Source organism: Mirounga angustirostris, unplaced genomic scaffold (assembly GCF_029215605.1).
Source record: "Mirounga angustirostris isolate CCGP_5_RB_7025 unplaced genomic scaffold, mMirAng1.0.hap1 SCAF_14, whole genome shotgun sequence".
Classification (NCBI taxonomy): Eukaryota; Metazoa; Chordata; class Mammalia; order Carnivora; family Phocidae; genus Mirounga; species Mirounga angustirostris.
In genome coordinates this window covers 84,880,352-84,895,853 of record NW_026991722.1, presented here as the reverse complement: position 1 = coordinate 84,895,853, position 15,502 = coordinate 84,880,352, and the positions used below count along the sequence as shown (strand labels likewise).

General features: G+C 50.9%; 1 protein-coding gene across 2 annotated transcripts in view; it reads left to right on the top strand.

Moving 5' to 3' along the window:
* WSCD2 (WSC domain containing 2) overlaps positions 1-15,502 on the top strand; it is a 115,292-nt gene that overhangs the window by 60,859 nt on the left and 38,931 nt on the right. Inside the window, exons 2-3 of one of the 2 annotated variants that reach the window (XM_045887442.3) lie at positions 2,228-3,127; positions 13,748-13,862. In XM_045887442.3, the coding sequence (XP_045743398.1) occupies positions 2,749-3,127; positions 13,748-13,862 (494 nt within the window). In that variant the 5' untranslated portion in view covers positions 2,228-2,748. The remainder of the gene's footprint in view (positions 1-2,227; positions 3,128-13,747; positions 13,863-15,502) is intronic. The other variant, XM_054510475.2, reaches the window with a different exon arrangement.

The following is a 15,502-nucleotide window of genomic DNA, read 5'->3' as shown; positions in this document are numbered from 1 at the left end:
AATTCTCTGAAAGTGGAACTCTGGATGATTTATTCCTGCATCCCAAGCACACACAGTGGGCAAGCAACACACATTTTTGAATGAATGGAAGAATGGGTAGACGGCTGGATGCACGGAGAGCTGCATGGATGAATGGGCTGCTATAGTTCAGATGGATGGAGAGATGAATGGTGGATGGATGGATGGATGGGTAGGTGAATTGATGGATGGGCTAAGGAATGGACAATGGATGGATGGATAGATTATGTTTTTTTTATTTTATTATGTTAATCACCATACAGCACATCATTAGTTTTTGATGTAGGGTTCCATGATTCATTGTTTGCGTATAACACCCAGTGCTCCATGCAGTACGTGCCCTCCTTAATACCCACCACCAGGCTAACCCATCCCCTCATCTCCCTCCCCTCTAGAACCCTCAGTTTGTTTCTCAGAGTCCATAGTCTCTCATGGTTCGTCTCCACTCCGATTCCCCCCCGTCATTTTTCCCTTCCTACTATTTTTTTTAAAACATATAATAGATTATTTGTTTCAGAGGTACAGGTCTGTGGATGGATGACTAGGTGGACTGATGGATGGATTAAAGGATGATGGGCAGATAGATGAATCCATGGATGAACAGGTGGTTTGACTCCACAAAAGCATGGATTTGGGGCTGTTTTGTTTATTGATCTATTCCAAGTGCCTAGAACAATAACTGGTGCCCAGTAGGTGCTTAGTGCTTTGTCCTGGAATGAGTAGGATGGCATATGGAGGACCGACGGAATCTACCTTGAACCACAGTTAAAACTCCCATGCTGTCGGGCTCCCTGCTCGGCAGGGAGTCTGCTTCTCCCTCTGACCCTCCTCTCTCTCATTCTCTCTCTCAAATAAATAAATAAAATCTTAAAAAAAAAAACAAAAAAAAAAAACAAAAAAAACCCTCCCCTGCTGCTCTGGATTAGGAGGGGCTGTTACCATTCTGATCCTCCATTGGCTGCCAGTTAATCCTGTGCATTGGCCAAGATTGTCACGAGGCCCCCTGCTGGTGATAATAGGAAATCACATCGGCCAGAAGGCTGTTTCCTAATTTACATTCTGTTTTCCTCCTGGCTAATGATCCTTAACGTTTACTCATAAAGCAGTGCCCTTGGCCCTCCGTGCCCATCACCATTACCTGAGGGCACCTCGTTACACCTGTAGGTTTCCCCTTCTACCAGAAATTCTGGTTGGAGAAATCCAGAATCTTCCTACTTGACCAGACTCTCAGGTGATTATGAATTGGATGCTCCTTGGACCACACTCTGAGGGGCCCCCTGTCAAAGAGTGAGCCGCTGGTCGCTGGGAGGCAGTGGAGACGGGCTGCTGCCTCAGGGTCTCTCTCTGAACCCCCAGCTGATATCCAGTCCACGTGGGACAAAGCTGAGTCACAAAGGCAGTGGTTATGAGCTGTGGTTTTGCATTTGGACTGTCCTGGGTTGAAATCCCAACTCTGGGTTGGCTGTGTGGCCTCAGTTTCCTAATCTGTAAAGTGGGGAAATTGTTACCTCCTTTAGGAACACTGGGAAGAATGAATGAGTAATACACGTGGAGGGCTTGGCACAAAGCTGGGCATACTGTAGATGCTAAGTAAATGCAGAGCAAGTGACTCTGTGGCTAAATAATCCTGATTTCCTTTTCTTCCTTGGATAGAGGAGAGGGGCTAGGGCTTTGATCTCTCCCACTCTAGAATGTGCGCCCTGTGAAGGAAGGGACTTCTCTCCAGAACTTAGGACAGCGCCTGTTGCATTGTAGGGGCTCACTAAGTATTTCCCGGGGCGGGTGTGTGTGTGTGTGTGTGTGTGTGTGTGTGTGTGTGTGTGTGTGTGAATTTCATCTGGTTCAGAATCAGCCAGGTCCATCAGGCAGTTCAGCAAGGACCCTAGAAGGTACTTTTTGGACTTAAAATAATTCATGAATCTGTGTATATTTGACAAATACATAGGAAATGCGGGGCGTAAGAACTTGTGCTTGTCCAAGATAAAGCTTGTCCCAAAATGTGGGCCCCGTAGGAGTCAAGCCCCCAAATTCCCAGTGTGGTTTGAAAAAAGGCAGGGATTCCAGAAGACCCAGCACTGCTGGGTGCTTCAGGACATTAGTCCCCTCCCTTCTCTGGGCCTCTGCATCCCCCTTGAGAAGGTTCAGGAACCCTTTGAGCTCTGGCCTCTGTGAAGGGGCTTCTTAAATCTGTGTCCATACTGTTTTGCAGGTGGCAGCCCCGAGCCTTAATGCTTGAGCCGATGGAAGCCTGCCAGCTTCTGTTTCCATGAGGTGGACACACTGAGGTTGGCCCTCAGCTAGGGAAGGGGCCAGGAAACCGCCCTGAGTGAAATCATCCAGCCCTGACAGGCCTGAGGAGCCAAGAAGAGGCGAGAAGCGAGCCGCAGTGCTGGTGGCCGGTGGAATTCTCCTGCGATTGCTATGGTCAAAGTTCTTTGGGAACTCTCTGACGCAGAGAACAAGATGTAGGAAAATGGGACCAACTCCCGGGTGTTGGGCCCCTTTTGTGGGCCAGAGAAGCTCGCCTTGACCTCAGGAGGGCCAGACTTGGCCTACCACTCTGGTTTCGGCCCTCACCTTCACGGAGGGAAGAAGGCTGCACACCCCCAGGGGTTCCATCCCTGAGGGAAGCTTGGGAAACACAGCCCCCTCCCTCCTCTTCCTGAACACCCGCACCCCCCAACGCCCCACCAGCCGAGCCCCAGCGAGCCAGTCCGGAATGATCCTGCTATGGCCAAGCTCTGGTTCAAATTCCAGCGGTACTTCCGCAGGAAGCCCGTGCGTTTCTTTACCTTCCTGGTGCTCTACCTGACGGCGGGGAGCCTGGTCTTCCTGCACTCTGGCTTCGTGGGCCAGCCTGCTGTCTCCCAGAACCAGGCCAGCCCCGCCGCGGGGGTCCCAGCCGAGGGCGCCGAGCTGCCCTTCTTGGGTGACCTGCGTCTGGGCAGAGGCTTCCGGGACACAGGTGAGGCCTTGAGCCTCGCCCGCCGGTACGGACCCTGGTTCAAGGCCAAGGACGGGAGCGAGAGGACCAAGCTGGGTGATTACGGTGGAGCCTGGAGCCGAGCCCTCAAGGGGAGGATCGTCCGGGAGAAGGAGGAGGAGCGAGGTAAGAGGGGTAGACAGGGACGGTGGCCAAGGAGAAGGGAGGGGCTGAGAAGAATAAAGGAAAAACCACCAGGTCTCAGTGTTTAATGGGAACCACCTGCCATGCAGTTACCACTATCGACATGACAGGGGCTCCGATGTCACCCCCATTTCAGAGGAGAAATGGGAAGCTCAGAGAGGTAAAGTAACTTGCCGAAGGTCACACAGCTTGTAAACAGCCAAGCATGGATTTGGACCCTACATCTGTCAGAGTTCAAAGTCTGACACTTCCTCGCAGCCTTCTCAGGCTTGTTAAATAAATACACATGAAAATGAAGCAGCATCGGCTGAGCACTTACTGTGTGCCAGGTACTTTTCTAAGCCCTCTACGTGTATTGAAGTGTTGCCACGATTCTGCGTGGATGGTGCTCCATTCCCATTTTAGGGATGAGGAAACTGAGGCACCATGAGCCCAGGGCTGTGAGAGCTTCTGCTCTACCATGTGGCCTGTCGGTCCTCCTCGCTGGATCTCTTGGGGATGGCTCCTGGAGGGCATCATGGCCCTGGGCATATTTCCTTGCAATTTCTTAGCCTTTCAGTCAAAAAGGGCTCTCCTCTGTGAGTGCAGTACCTTACCTGATTTCCGCTTGGCCCCACGGACTTGAGCAAGGAGCGTGATCCTACACCCAGGTTACACTTCTGGAAACTGAGTCTTGGTGAAGGGAGACCCTTGCCCAAGGCCGTAGAGCAGTAGAGTTGAACTCAAACCTGCCTGGCCTGAGTACTCGGCCTGCTAACCATCTCCCAGAGTGGGCTGAGGTCTGCCCAGCGTCTGCCCAGCGTGCAGGGGCGGAGCCCGCAACCCTGCAGCTCCGGAGATGAACACAAACGCACGTTTTGGGAGTCCGGACCAGATGGTTTGGGAAGATCCACCACCAATCAGGGCAGAAGGAAAACCTCCCCAGCCTTTGTGTTTCCTGCCACATGTCACACTTCCGCTGTGATTCAGCTCCTAGAAAACCCCTTCTATCACCACTGAGGGAAACGGGATTAGCAGCGGGGACTCACCCAGGGGAGCACGTTCCCCTGCTTCAGTCCCACCCCATACCTGGCTGAGGAGCCAGCCAGGAGACCCCACCTTCCCACCCTCGGGGATTTCCTAGAAGCTGCCTCTTCCAAGAATGCAGCGTTCACAGGGAGGTGAAGGAGAAGGTGGGAGGTGGCAGAACAGATTGGGGCACTTGGATTTGTATTCCAGTTCTGTCCCAGCCAGCCGTGTGTCTAGGCACATGGCTTTACCTCCTCATGCTTCAGTTTTGTCGTTTGTGAAGTAGGGACAGCGATCCCTCCCATCTGGGCTTTTCCTGAGAGCTCACTGAGACAGCACTTGGCACATAATAGGTTCTTAAAGGTGACCAGGAAACTCTCATGGATCTGCCTGTGGAAGGGACCCCATCTTGTAGGCACGGGTGAGGTGTGAGTTGCTGCACTGATGGAGAAATCGGGAAGTGGCTTTTCTTTCCTTCTCCACCCACCTGGTTGTCTCTCTCTCCAGCCACTCCCAACTCCTTCTGGTAGTTTGCAAGCCCCAAAGTTTGTCACAAGCCCACACCTTAGGATATACTGTTACCCCACCTAGGATAAATTCCAGAGTCTCCTACTGTGGCTATCTCTCCAATCTCATCTTGTAACACTCCCCCTGTCCCCCTCACCACCACACCCTGCCCCACTGTCCTTCTTCCCTTTTGCTGAATGCACCAAGCCCATTCCTAACGCAGGGTCTTTGTATGGCCAGTTCCTTCTATGTGGGATGCTCTTCCTCTGTATCTTTCCATGGCTCCCTTCCTCCCTTCCTTTGGGTCCCCAGTCAAACCTCGCCGTCCCATAGAGGCTTCCTAAGTACAATAGCCCCACTTTGTACCTGGTCACACCCATATTCCCCGGTTTTATTTTTGTGATGGCACTTACCATCATCCAGAAGCATCCTCTTGATGTGTTTGCTTCCTCGTTTGTAGTCTGCCTCCCCTCCTAGACTGTCAGGTCCATGAGGGCAGAGATGTTGCCAGTCTTATTCCCATCATTCCCCCCTCCCTGAGGGGGGTGGGTGGGTGTCTGTTCATTCAGCACCTGGGACAGCACCCAGCACAGCCCTGGTGCTCAGTACCACTTGGCGAATGAATGAAAGACTGGATGGACCCATGAATGAATGACCATCCCTCTGTCTGGAGTGCCTCCAAGGGTCAACTCCACTCTTCCTCCAGCTCTCATCTTCGTTCACCTCCAGGAAATTGTCCCTAACACCACCCCCCCACCCCCCGCCTGGCCAGGCTTGATCAAATGCTCCTCCTTCTTCTCTGGTCCTTGTCAGGGTCTTTAGGTTAAGTGATAATCGCCTGTGCTTGTCAAGGTTCCAGACAGAATATGAATTCCTTGTAGTGCAGTTGATAACAACACTCACAACACCTCCCAGTTGTTGTGAGAGTGAACTCTCACTGCCATTACTACTAACGATTACTATCATTTCTTGAACACCTACGTCATGCCAGCCACTGTCCAGTTTTTCACATATTAAAGATTTTTTTAAATTTTATTTTTGAGAGAGAGAGAGAGAATGAGTGGGGGAAAGGGCATAGGGAGAGGGAGAAGCAGACTCCCCCTCTGAGCAGGGAGCCTGACACGGGTCTGGATCCAAGGATCCCGAGGTCACAACCCGAGCCGAAGGCAAACAGTTAACCGACTGAGCCACCCAGGCACCCTGTTTTTCACATATTATTTGAATGGAATGATACATGTAAGATGCTTATCACATCTCCTGGTTCATAATAATAGGTCACTTTAATCGGTGGTGTTATTATCCATAGCAGTAATAATAGCTACCATCTCTTGAGTGATCATTAGGGGCTAGACCACGTTGTAAGTGCTTCATTGCCTTATTTAATTATCACGACATAGGAAGTTAGAGGCCACTGTTGTTCTGTGTCACAAATGGGGAAACTTTTAAACTCAGAAACCCAGGTCACTAAGATTTGAAACAAGGTCCATTTCTTTTTTTTTTTTTTTAAAGATTTTATTTATTTGACAGAGACACAGCGAGAGAGGTAACACAAGCAGGGGGCAGTGGGAGAGGGAGAAGCAGGCTTCCCATGGAGCAGGGAGCCCTATGCGGGGCTCGATCCCAGGACCCTGGGATCATGACCTGAGCCGAAGGCAGACGCCTAACGACTGAGCCACCCAGGCGCCCTGAAACAAGATCCATTTCATTCCAAAGCTTATGAGCCTTTTCCTATACCATACTAACCCCTCTGCCCCTGGACATCAGATATATTTTATAAAATGTAAGGAGAGAAGGAAGAGAAACAAAGAAGCCCAGAGCCTAGAGCTCACAGCAGGCAGCCTTCGGAATCAGGCGGCGTTATTAAGAAAACACAAATCCAGCCTGTCCTTGATTAACTTATTCAGAGTTCAGCAAGGAAAGACAACGTATTAGATTAACGCTAATAAAAACAAGACGCTGCTTTGACCTGACGCTGAACACATTTGGTTTTTCTCTGAAGCTGGCAAGGGCTCTGCTTGATGCAGTGATGCGGGCCTGGAGCTGTAAAGGATTCAGAGCCCATCATGGGCTGGGAGGGGAGGGAGGAGCCGCTCACGGGGCTGGGCTGGGGCCGGGTGGGAAGTCTGACTTCCCTGGCGGAGCTGGCCCCTTGGATGTGCCACACACCTTGCCGGCTCCTTTAACCTCCCCCAGCCCTGGGAGAGCCTGTGCTCTGAGCAACCAAATCAGGGTCCCCCTTCCCGTTCTATAGCTTGCTGACTATGCAGCTTTGGGCAGGTCACTTCACCTCTCTGAGCCTCCCGATTCCTTTTGGGGCTAAGAAGTACTTAAGAACAGCCAGCTCTCATGATGATTACCTAAGATGAGTCAATTGTGTGCTAAGTGCCAGGCACTCTCTGAAACACTTTGTACCTATTACATCACGTAATCTTCATAAGGAACCCAGTGAGGTGCACGCTGTTGTTAACTCCATCTTACAGGGAGGAAAGGGAGGCACAGAGAGGTTAAGGCACTTGCCCAAGGTTGTCCAGCTGGAGGAGGGAGTAAACTAGCAATGTGAACCTTAACCATCATAGCACCTCACTTCTCAGTATACAGGAGGTGCTCAGCACAGAGCCTGGCAAACAGTAAGCACTTAAGACATGTCCGCTATTATTATCGATACTGTAATCCAGAAGAAAACAGAGAAGCATAGAGGTGATGGGGCTTGCCCAAGGGGACACAGCTAGTCATAGGCAGAGCCTGTGCGAAAGCCAAATCCAGTTTGAATTTGAAGCCTGGGCATGAAGAAGGACAGGGAGAGAATCAGTCTGCATTTTTGGAAGAAGCAGCAGGGCACCCATTCCCCATCTCCTCCAGTTGAAGATCCAGTCTTTGCAGGCTGTTGAGGGTCTGGTCTGTGTCAGGGACTATGCATGCATACCCTCAGCTTCCCATCAGGCAGCAAGTGGAGCCCCTTTCACGGATGAAGAAACAGAAGCTCAGAGAGGTTAAGTGACTTACTCAATGTCACACAGCTGCCAAGAGGCAGAGCTGACTCCAACCCGAGTCTGAGCCTAAGCTCTTATTCTTAACCGCTGAGCTGTACAACCCCCAACACACTCCATCCATCCATCCATCCATCCATCCATCCCATATTCATCACACGCCTACTATGTGCCCTGCCCAGTGCTAGTTGGTGGAGACACAGGAATGATTCAAGCAGTTTTCTCCTCTGAGGAACATTCACAGCCCCTGGGGGGCAGACAGGCAAGTAAAATGATAAATTTATATGTTCAAAAAAAACTTGGTCCTGATTATCAAAATCACACCTGCTCATTGTAGAAAACTTAAAATGTATAGAAAGAGAGATGAAAATAAAAATGGCCCGAGCCTCATCCACCTGTAGCCACAGTCCACACTGGGTGTCTTGCCCTCCTGCCTCTTTCCTTCCTGTGCGTATTTACGAAGCACATACTGTATTTAGATAGCATTGTATCTTGCTTTCCCCCATGCTAGCACATTTTCCTTGTGGTAAAAATTTTTCTGCCATGAGCCTAAATTATTTCCAAGTTGAAAAAGTAACGGACAGTATCTGGAGAATTGTTTAGAACAGCATTAGGGAGTGGTGGGCCAGGGGATCTGGCATCCCAAGGGAGGGATCCCGTTCAGCCATGGGGGTGCCTTCCTGGAGAAAGAGATTGTTGAGCTGAGTCTGTGGGATCTGTAGGCTTTGAACAAAGTGAAAGATGCATCCCTTGTACCCCACGGAAACCCGGGTATGAGCAGAAAATTTCATTCTCTGCATTAGGAAACCCAGACAGCACTGGAATGGTCCTCTTGAAGGATGGAAAATCCAGGATGGCAGGGAAAATAACTCTTGAGTCTCTGCCCTGTGCCAAGCCTGGTTTCAAGGCTCAGTGTATAGGTTAAGCCGACTTACAGTCCGTTTTAACAATACCCCTTGTATTCCTGTTCCAGCGCTGCTATAAGAAAGTAGCGGAACTAGGTGGCTTAAAGCAACAGGAATGTATTCTCTTGCAGTTCAGGAGGCCAGAGGTTCAAAATCAAGATGTCAGCCAGGGCGTGCGCTCTTAAAGACACCAGGGGAGAACCTGTTCCATGCCTTTCTCCTGGCTTTTGACATCGCTAGCAACCATTGACATTCCCTGGCTTGCATCTGCAAAACTCCAGCTTCTGCCTCTTTTCACATGCCTTCTCCTTGTGGCTCTGTGTCCTCAGATGGCCATCTTTTTATAAGGACCCCAGTCCTATTGATTGCCCTGCCCCCACTCCGATATGTGCTCATACCTTAATGAATCACATCTGCAATGACCCTGTTTCCAAATGAGGTCACATCCTTAAGTTCTGAGCTCAGGATCTCAGCCTTTTTTTTTTTTTTTTTTTTGGTCGGGGTGAGGGGTCAGGGGACAACACAATTCAACCCATCTCCCTTCTTTGTTATTCCCGCTTTCCAGGCAGGAGAATGATACCTCCAAGAGCTTGGACTGGAACCCAGATCTGGTTGACTCCTGAGCTGGTTTTCTTCCCGCACTCCATACGTAATGCCTCCTGTTTGTGAATCTAATCACAGACAGTAAAGAAGAGGAGTACAGATCCGTTCAGGTTTAGTTATCCTTTTAACAAATTACCTTTATCAAAGAAAGCAAAATTTCTTGAAAAGGAAGATTAATTGAAGAAAAGGAAAGGAAAGGGGTAAAAAAAATGCAGTCGGGAGGGCTCTATTCCAGATGCCTGCGTTCTCCAGGGCTCCCCCCTCCTTGATTCCTGTGCTGGAGATAAATAGTGTGGCCAGGGCGACTCTGCCATTTCAGCAATATTTGGATAGTTGCAGAGATGAGCTGATAGATGGTGTGAACTCGGTCATTTCTCCCCCTTCAAGTGGCCTGTGATTTTGTCCCCGTATTACATACCTAACATCCCCCTCGTCTTGGAGACATCGTGCCACCCCAGCAGGATCCGAAGGCAGGTCACTGGGGAAACCACTGAGGCGGGTTGGCGGGAACCACACTGATGGGGTCAGCAGGTGGCAGGCACCAGGGGAAGGGATGACAGTTGTGATGACCACAGCCTGCTCGGAAGGGTCCGTGGGGAAGGATGCACCAGCACTCGCCCAGGACAGGGAGGAAACTGATTCAGTGTTTGTTTCCTGACTCACAGAGCTCAGCCCATTCATCAGGTCAAAGTGTGTAACACGCCCGTGTTTCTCCAGGGTATTCATGAGGGACTGTGTATCTCCCCCCACACACCCCGCTTTGAGCACCTGTTGTGTGAGACCTCAAAGCCTGATGTCTGGCCTGGTGGGAGGACTGAGAGGAGGTGGCACAGCATTTAAAAGCCCAAGCTTTGGGGCAGATGGACCTAAGGTCAAATCCCAGCTCTCTTCCAAGGGCCCCTCTTCCCTGCCCCCCCTGCAGCCTCTCCCCTGGGCAGTCTCTCTGGCAAGGACAGAGAAGTTCTCCTCCCAAGCTGAGACTCGCTGTGTTACAGGGGGAAGGGGCAGCTTTGGAACGGACAGGCCTGGACGTGGATTTGCTCTAGACCCTCAGAGCTGGGTGGATTCAGGCAACTTAGCTTGAGCATTAACATGTGAATCAGTACCACTTTGGTGGCAAGGGACAAAAACCCATCTTGAACCAGCTTAAGCTAAAGAGGAAAATGCATTGTGTCTTGTCACCCAGCTGCGGAAGGGACTGGAGTTTTCGAAGGAGTGACTTGTGCCCTTTGTCTCTCTGTGACTCTCCTCTCTGCTCGCCTCTGCATTGGCTTCATGCTCCCAAACAGGCTGACTTTGGTGCTAGGGAGTATGGCTCTTGGTCGCTCTGGGCTTACAGAGACTTGCCAGTGTCATTAACCCAAGGGAAACAGATTTCTTTCTCCTAGCTTTGATCTGCAAGAATCCAGAGTGCGTCATGTGCCCTTCCCTGGAACAATCAAGCAGTCACTGGCTGGTGGGAGGGGCAATATAATTGGCCTGCCAAGGTCAGGGGCGGGTAAGGTCTGTTAAGAGAAAAATAGAAGAGGTGGTGCTTTGAAGGTGCAAATGATATCATGACAGTCCCCCCTTCACTCCAAAGTGGACACATGTATCCTCTGACTGTTGTTACTCTGAGGATCAAAATTTCATCTAGCAGGATCCACTATCCCACATAGAGCCAAATGCCCCTACCCTCACCCTTAGGTGAGACCAGCCGAAGCCATAGCACATCTCATTTCAAGCCTGGTGGATCCAGGGGCATTAGCATTTCTCCCCATCAGGTCTCAATGTGGCTCTTAGTCATCCTGGACCGGAAGGAAGCAGACCCTCCCCACAAGTAAAACAGTTGGAGGACAGACCTGGGCTTAAATTTTAATCAAGACGCTTATAGGGTGTAGGAACTTGGGGCAGATGTCATAGCTTCTAATTCTACTTAGAAAAGAGGAAAAGCAGAAGTAACATTTGTGGTGACTGGTCAGAACATACACCATATGCCAAAACTCAGACTCACTTCTAAGGCAGGCAGGTGTAATTGTCATTAGGATCAGTTTCTTCATCTGTAAAATGGGTTAATAAGAAGCTTGTGAGGGTGTGAATGTAAAAAAAAAAAAAATAATGCTAAGCAAAATGAGCCAGTCAGAGAAAGACATACCATAGGATTTCACTCCTATGTGGAATTTCAGAAACAAAACAGAGGAGCGAAGGGGGAAAAAAAAAGGAGAGGGAGACAAACCAAGAAAACAAACGCAACTCTTAACTATAGAGAACAAACTGATGGTGACCAGAAGGGAGGTGGGTGGGGGGCTGGGGGAAATAGGGGATGGGGATTAAGAGTGCATTTATCATGATGAGCACTGAGTAATGTACAGAATTGTTGAATCACTGTATTGTGCACCTGAAACTAATGTAACACTGTACGTTAACTGTACGGGAATTACCTGTTAGAGAGAGAGAGAGAGTGCGCGCACGTGCACGCGGGAGGAGGGGCAGAGGGAGAAGCAGGCTCCCCGCTGAGCAGGGAGCCCAATGCGGGACTCATCCCAGGACCTGGGGATCATGACCTGAGCTGAAGGCAGATGCTTAACTGACTGAGCCCCCCAGGTGCCCCAAAACTTTAAAAATTTTTAAAAATTAAAAGGAATTGCCCATAGTACACAGCATATAGTAGGTGCTCAGTACATGGCTCCCCACACAGTCTTTTGATCTGACAGCAAAGACCTCAAGCTGCCAAAATAACTTTCCCCCGCTTCCTCTCTCCCTCCTCCCACTCACCCCCCCACCTTCTCCAATCCATCCAGGATACTCTGTCCTTTACTGAACTGTGTTTACTGAGCCCGAAGTTCACCAGAGGCTCCGCCCCCGCAGCTCAGTTGCGAACAGCACCCATGCCCCAGTTATGGGGCCAGGACTCCCTCTGTGACAGGAAGGCCACACACCATAGAGCAAGCACGGGGACAGGACGTGGGCTTCTCCACAGCTGTCCCCATCTGATGTGCCCACTCCAGGGAAGCAATCTTTCTGTTTAAGCTGGACTCTTTTTAGTCAACCTCATCTTCTAAAAGAAATTCAGAGTGATCAGGATGAGGCCCGTCTCCAGCGGGGCTGACAAATTCTGCACTTAGCAGGCTGGCACTGAGGGGCACGATTGCTCGGGAAGGAGCCTGCACCCTCTGCTAGAGCCCGTTCTCCACCATAAACGAGGGGGGCGCCAGCCCACAGCTGAAAGAGTAGACCAGCCAGGGAAAGTGACCCATGGCACGTCATATTGTCCTCAGTCATCCTCTGCAAGGGCTGGTGACATCCTCCCGTTACCTACAAATGGAATAGTGGAAAGAGTGCTGGTTTGGGGGTCCCCTAGACCTGAACTTAAATCTTCCTTCTGCCACCACTGAGCCTCGGGCTTTAGGCCAGACACTGGACCTTCCCAGGCCTCTGCTGAGTCATCAGAGAGCATGGACTTACCAGCACTTCCCACTTCACCTGGGTCCTTGCAAGGATCTCTGGATTCCAGAAGTAAGCAGGGATTCAGAAAACGGGCTCTGCGGCCACATCACCCGGGTCCACCCCAGCTCCGCACATACCAGCTGTGTTTCCTTGGGCAAGTGACTTCACCCCTCTGGGCCTCAGCTTCCTCTTCTGTATAGAGTGGGAATATTAGTACTTGGAAGATCATCGTAAGGATTCAGCGAGACGGTCTGTGTAACCCACTTAGCAAAGCGCGTGTCCCAATTCTAAGAACATACAGGGAAATACTGTTTTATAAACTGAATTGTGGTCTTCATGTGCAAGAATGACTATTTACTGTGAAGTACAAGAACATATTTACTACTTTAAGAAAACTCTGTGTATGGTTTACAATTGGTTTTTATACGTCATTTAAAAGTTTTCTTTGGATGAAAGCACTCCCCTTGGCCTGCATGTAAGCAAACTGTAAAGTACCTGCACAGCACTGTGAATGGCCAGATTCATATTGCACTCGTTTTCCTTTGTGCCTATTACGCACAAGACGCTATGGTAGAAACATTTATGCAGATCATTCCATTTTGACCTCACTGGGTTAGTATTTTCATCCCCACAGTGAAGGGAACTAGACCTTAGAGAGGTACCCTGGCCCAAACTGACTAGGCTAGTGCCTGGAACTGACCAAAGTGGGAAGCCTTTGAGGCTATCCTCGGAGGTATCCGAGTCCACATGTCCGAGGAAAAGTAACTATCTTAAGGCAGCCTGTAGAAATGAGAACACGCCGTTAGCTGTGTCAGGCTCTTCAGAGCTGTCTCCATATGGGTCTCGTCTGTGTGGTGCTTGGACAGTGACCCTGGCTTGGCTCCCTGGGTGCTCAGTTGTCACCAGTAGAACCCAGGGGCTTGGCCTCAACCCTGGCCGCAGAACGGTCCCTTCCTCCTCTCTTGGCCTCCACTGCCCTTATGGGTCAGGGTCTGCCAGCCCACGTGACTTTCAGTCTGTCATTTCTGTGTTTCTGCCCAGAGGAAGGAACTGGTACCAAAAGGTCAAGAAGGCCACGTAGCCACAAGGACACTGGTTACCACTGGTTTGCAAACCCTTTTCTGCTCTGTCCCCAGCCAGATCTGACTTTTCTCCTCTCCCCAAAGCCAAGTACATCGGCTGCTACCTGGATGACACCCAGAGCCGGGCCCTGCGAGGCGTGTCCTTTTTCGACTACAAAAAGATGACCATCTTCCGTTGCCAGGACAACTGTGCAGAACGGTAGGGCCCTGATGTCCCACGCTCCATTCATTTCAGACTCCTTTCCTTCGGCGGTGTCCCTTGCTTTTCCGTGGAAGGGCACAGTAGAGGATGAGCATGTGGCCACAAGGAAAGGGTGACACCGGGGTGCATGCGTGTGCGTGTGTGTGTATGCAAATGAGCAGGATCGTTGGTCTGTGGGAGTTAATGATCGCGTAGTCGTGTGACACGGTGCCTCGGTGTGAGTTTGTACAGTGTGCAGGGTCAGCAGCTTATGTTTGGAAGCTTCATGCACATGTGTCATGATCTTTAAGTAATAGTGGTTGTGTGTGCAGGAGACTTTGTGAATCTGTGTGCAAGGGTCCAGACTTGTGCTCGTGTGTAGGAAAAGCCTGCGGGTGTGACTCGGTGAGCAGGAGGCTTGTATGACGTCCATGGGACATCTTGTAGGGCGAAACACTCGGCTGTACCCACAGTGTTTTTCCAGTTGAAGAAAGTGAGGTTCTTGATGAGGACACATACTGGGGGAGGCAGCGGACTTTCCAAGGGTGGATGAGGCCCCATAGGACAGGCAAGTGGGGACAGGACCCTCAGTCTGGGCCTAGGCCCCAGCATTGCCACCTTGACCTGGGGTGGCTTGTGAAGAGGCTGCTAGCTTGCCCACCTTCAGACTCTAGCTGCCTGGCTCTGAGGTCACAAAGTCTGAAGGACCTCAGCTGCATGGCTGTCGTGAAAATGAGCACGTGGGTGGCCAAGGGACTCCTCCCTCTGTCCTTGATTAGGAAGCACTGTCCCCTTTATAATCATCTCCCTGAGCCTAGGTTCCTCTCCAGCTTGGGAAAGACTCTGAGCCCTTGAGGATGATCAGTTCGCTCATGTATCAAACTGTGGGGAGACACAGGTGAATTCCACAGAGTTCATGGCCCCCGTGGAGTCACAGCTTTGATGGGGAGACCGACACGTACACAGAAAAGGGCCGTGTAGCGGGATGAGGGTTCAGATGGCATGAACTGCAGACTGTGGAAATGCAGAAGAGGCCCCCAGCCTGCCTGGGGTGTCAGGAAAGACTCGGAGGGGGTGACAGCCAAGATGAGCTTCAGAGGATGAGTCAGATGAATCCACTTGATTCATCTGCCCCAGCCGTGGGCCTGGGCCCCGCAGAGTCCGTATGGTCTCTGTCTTGGAACTCAGGAAAAATGCAAATTCTTGCCGCCGTCTGCCCCCTCACCCCCCACCCCTGCCCAAACCTACTGAACCAGAAAGTGGGAATGGAGTCCAGCAATCTATTTTACCAGAGTCCAGACTTGAGTCACGTAATCCACTTGAGTTCAGCAAATATTGATTGCTGCCCACGTGTGCGTCCAGATGCTGGAAATGCAGCCATGAGTCAGCCGCAGCCCTGCCCTCTGGGGGCTCCCCAGCCAGTTGGGAAGACGGAGGCAGGCACAGGCTGGGGCGGTAGAAAAGGAGCAGTTTACACGTGGTGGGTGTTTGCTCCGTGCCAGGCACTGTTCTCGGCACTTTGCAAATATTAACTCTTAGCCCCCCTTCCTCTCCCGCATGACCCCTATGAGGCAGATGAAGAAACCAGAGTACGGAGACTTCAAGCATGATAGGTGCTGGGCGGGCTGTGCTGTCTAGACTATGGGGGCCTTGTGAAG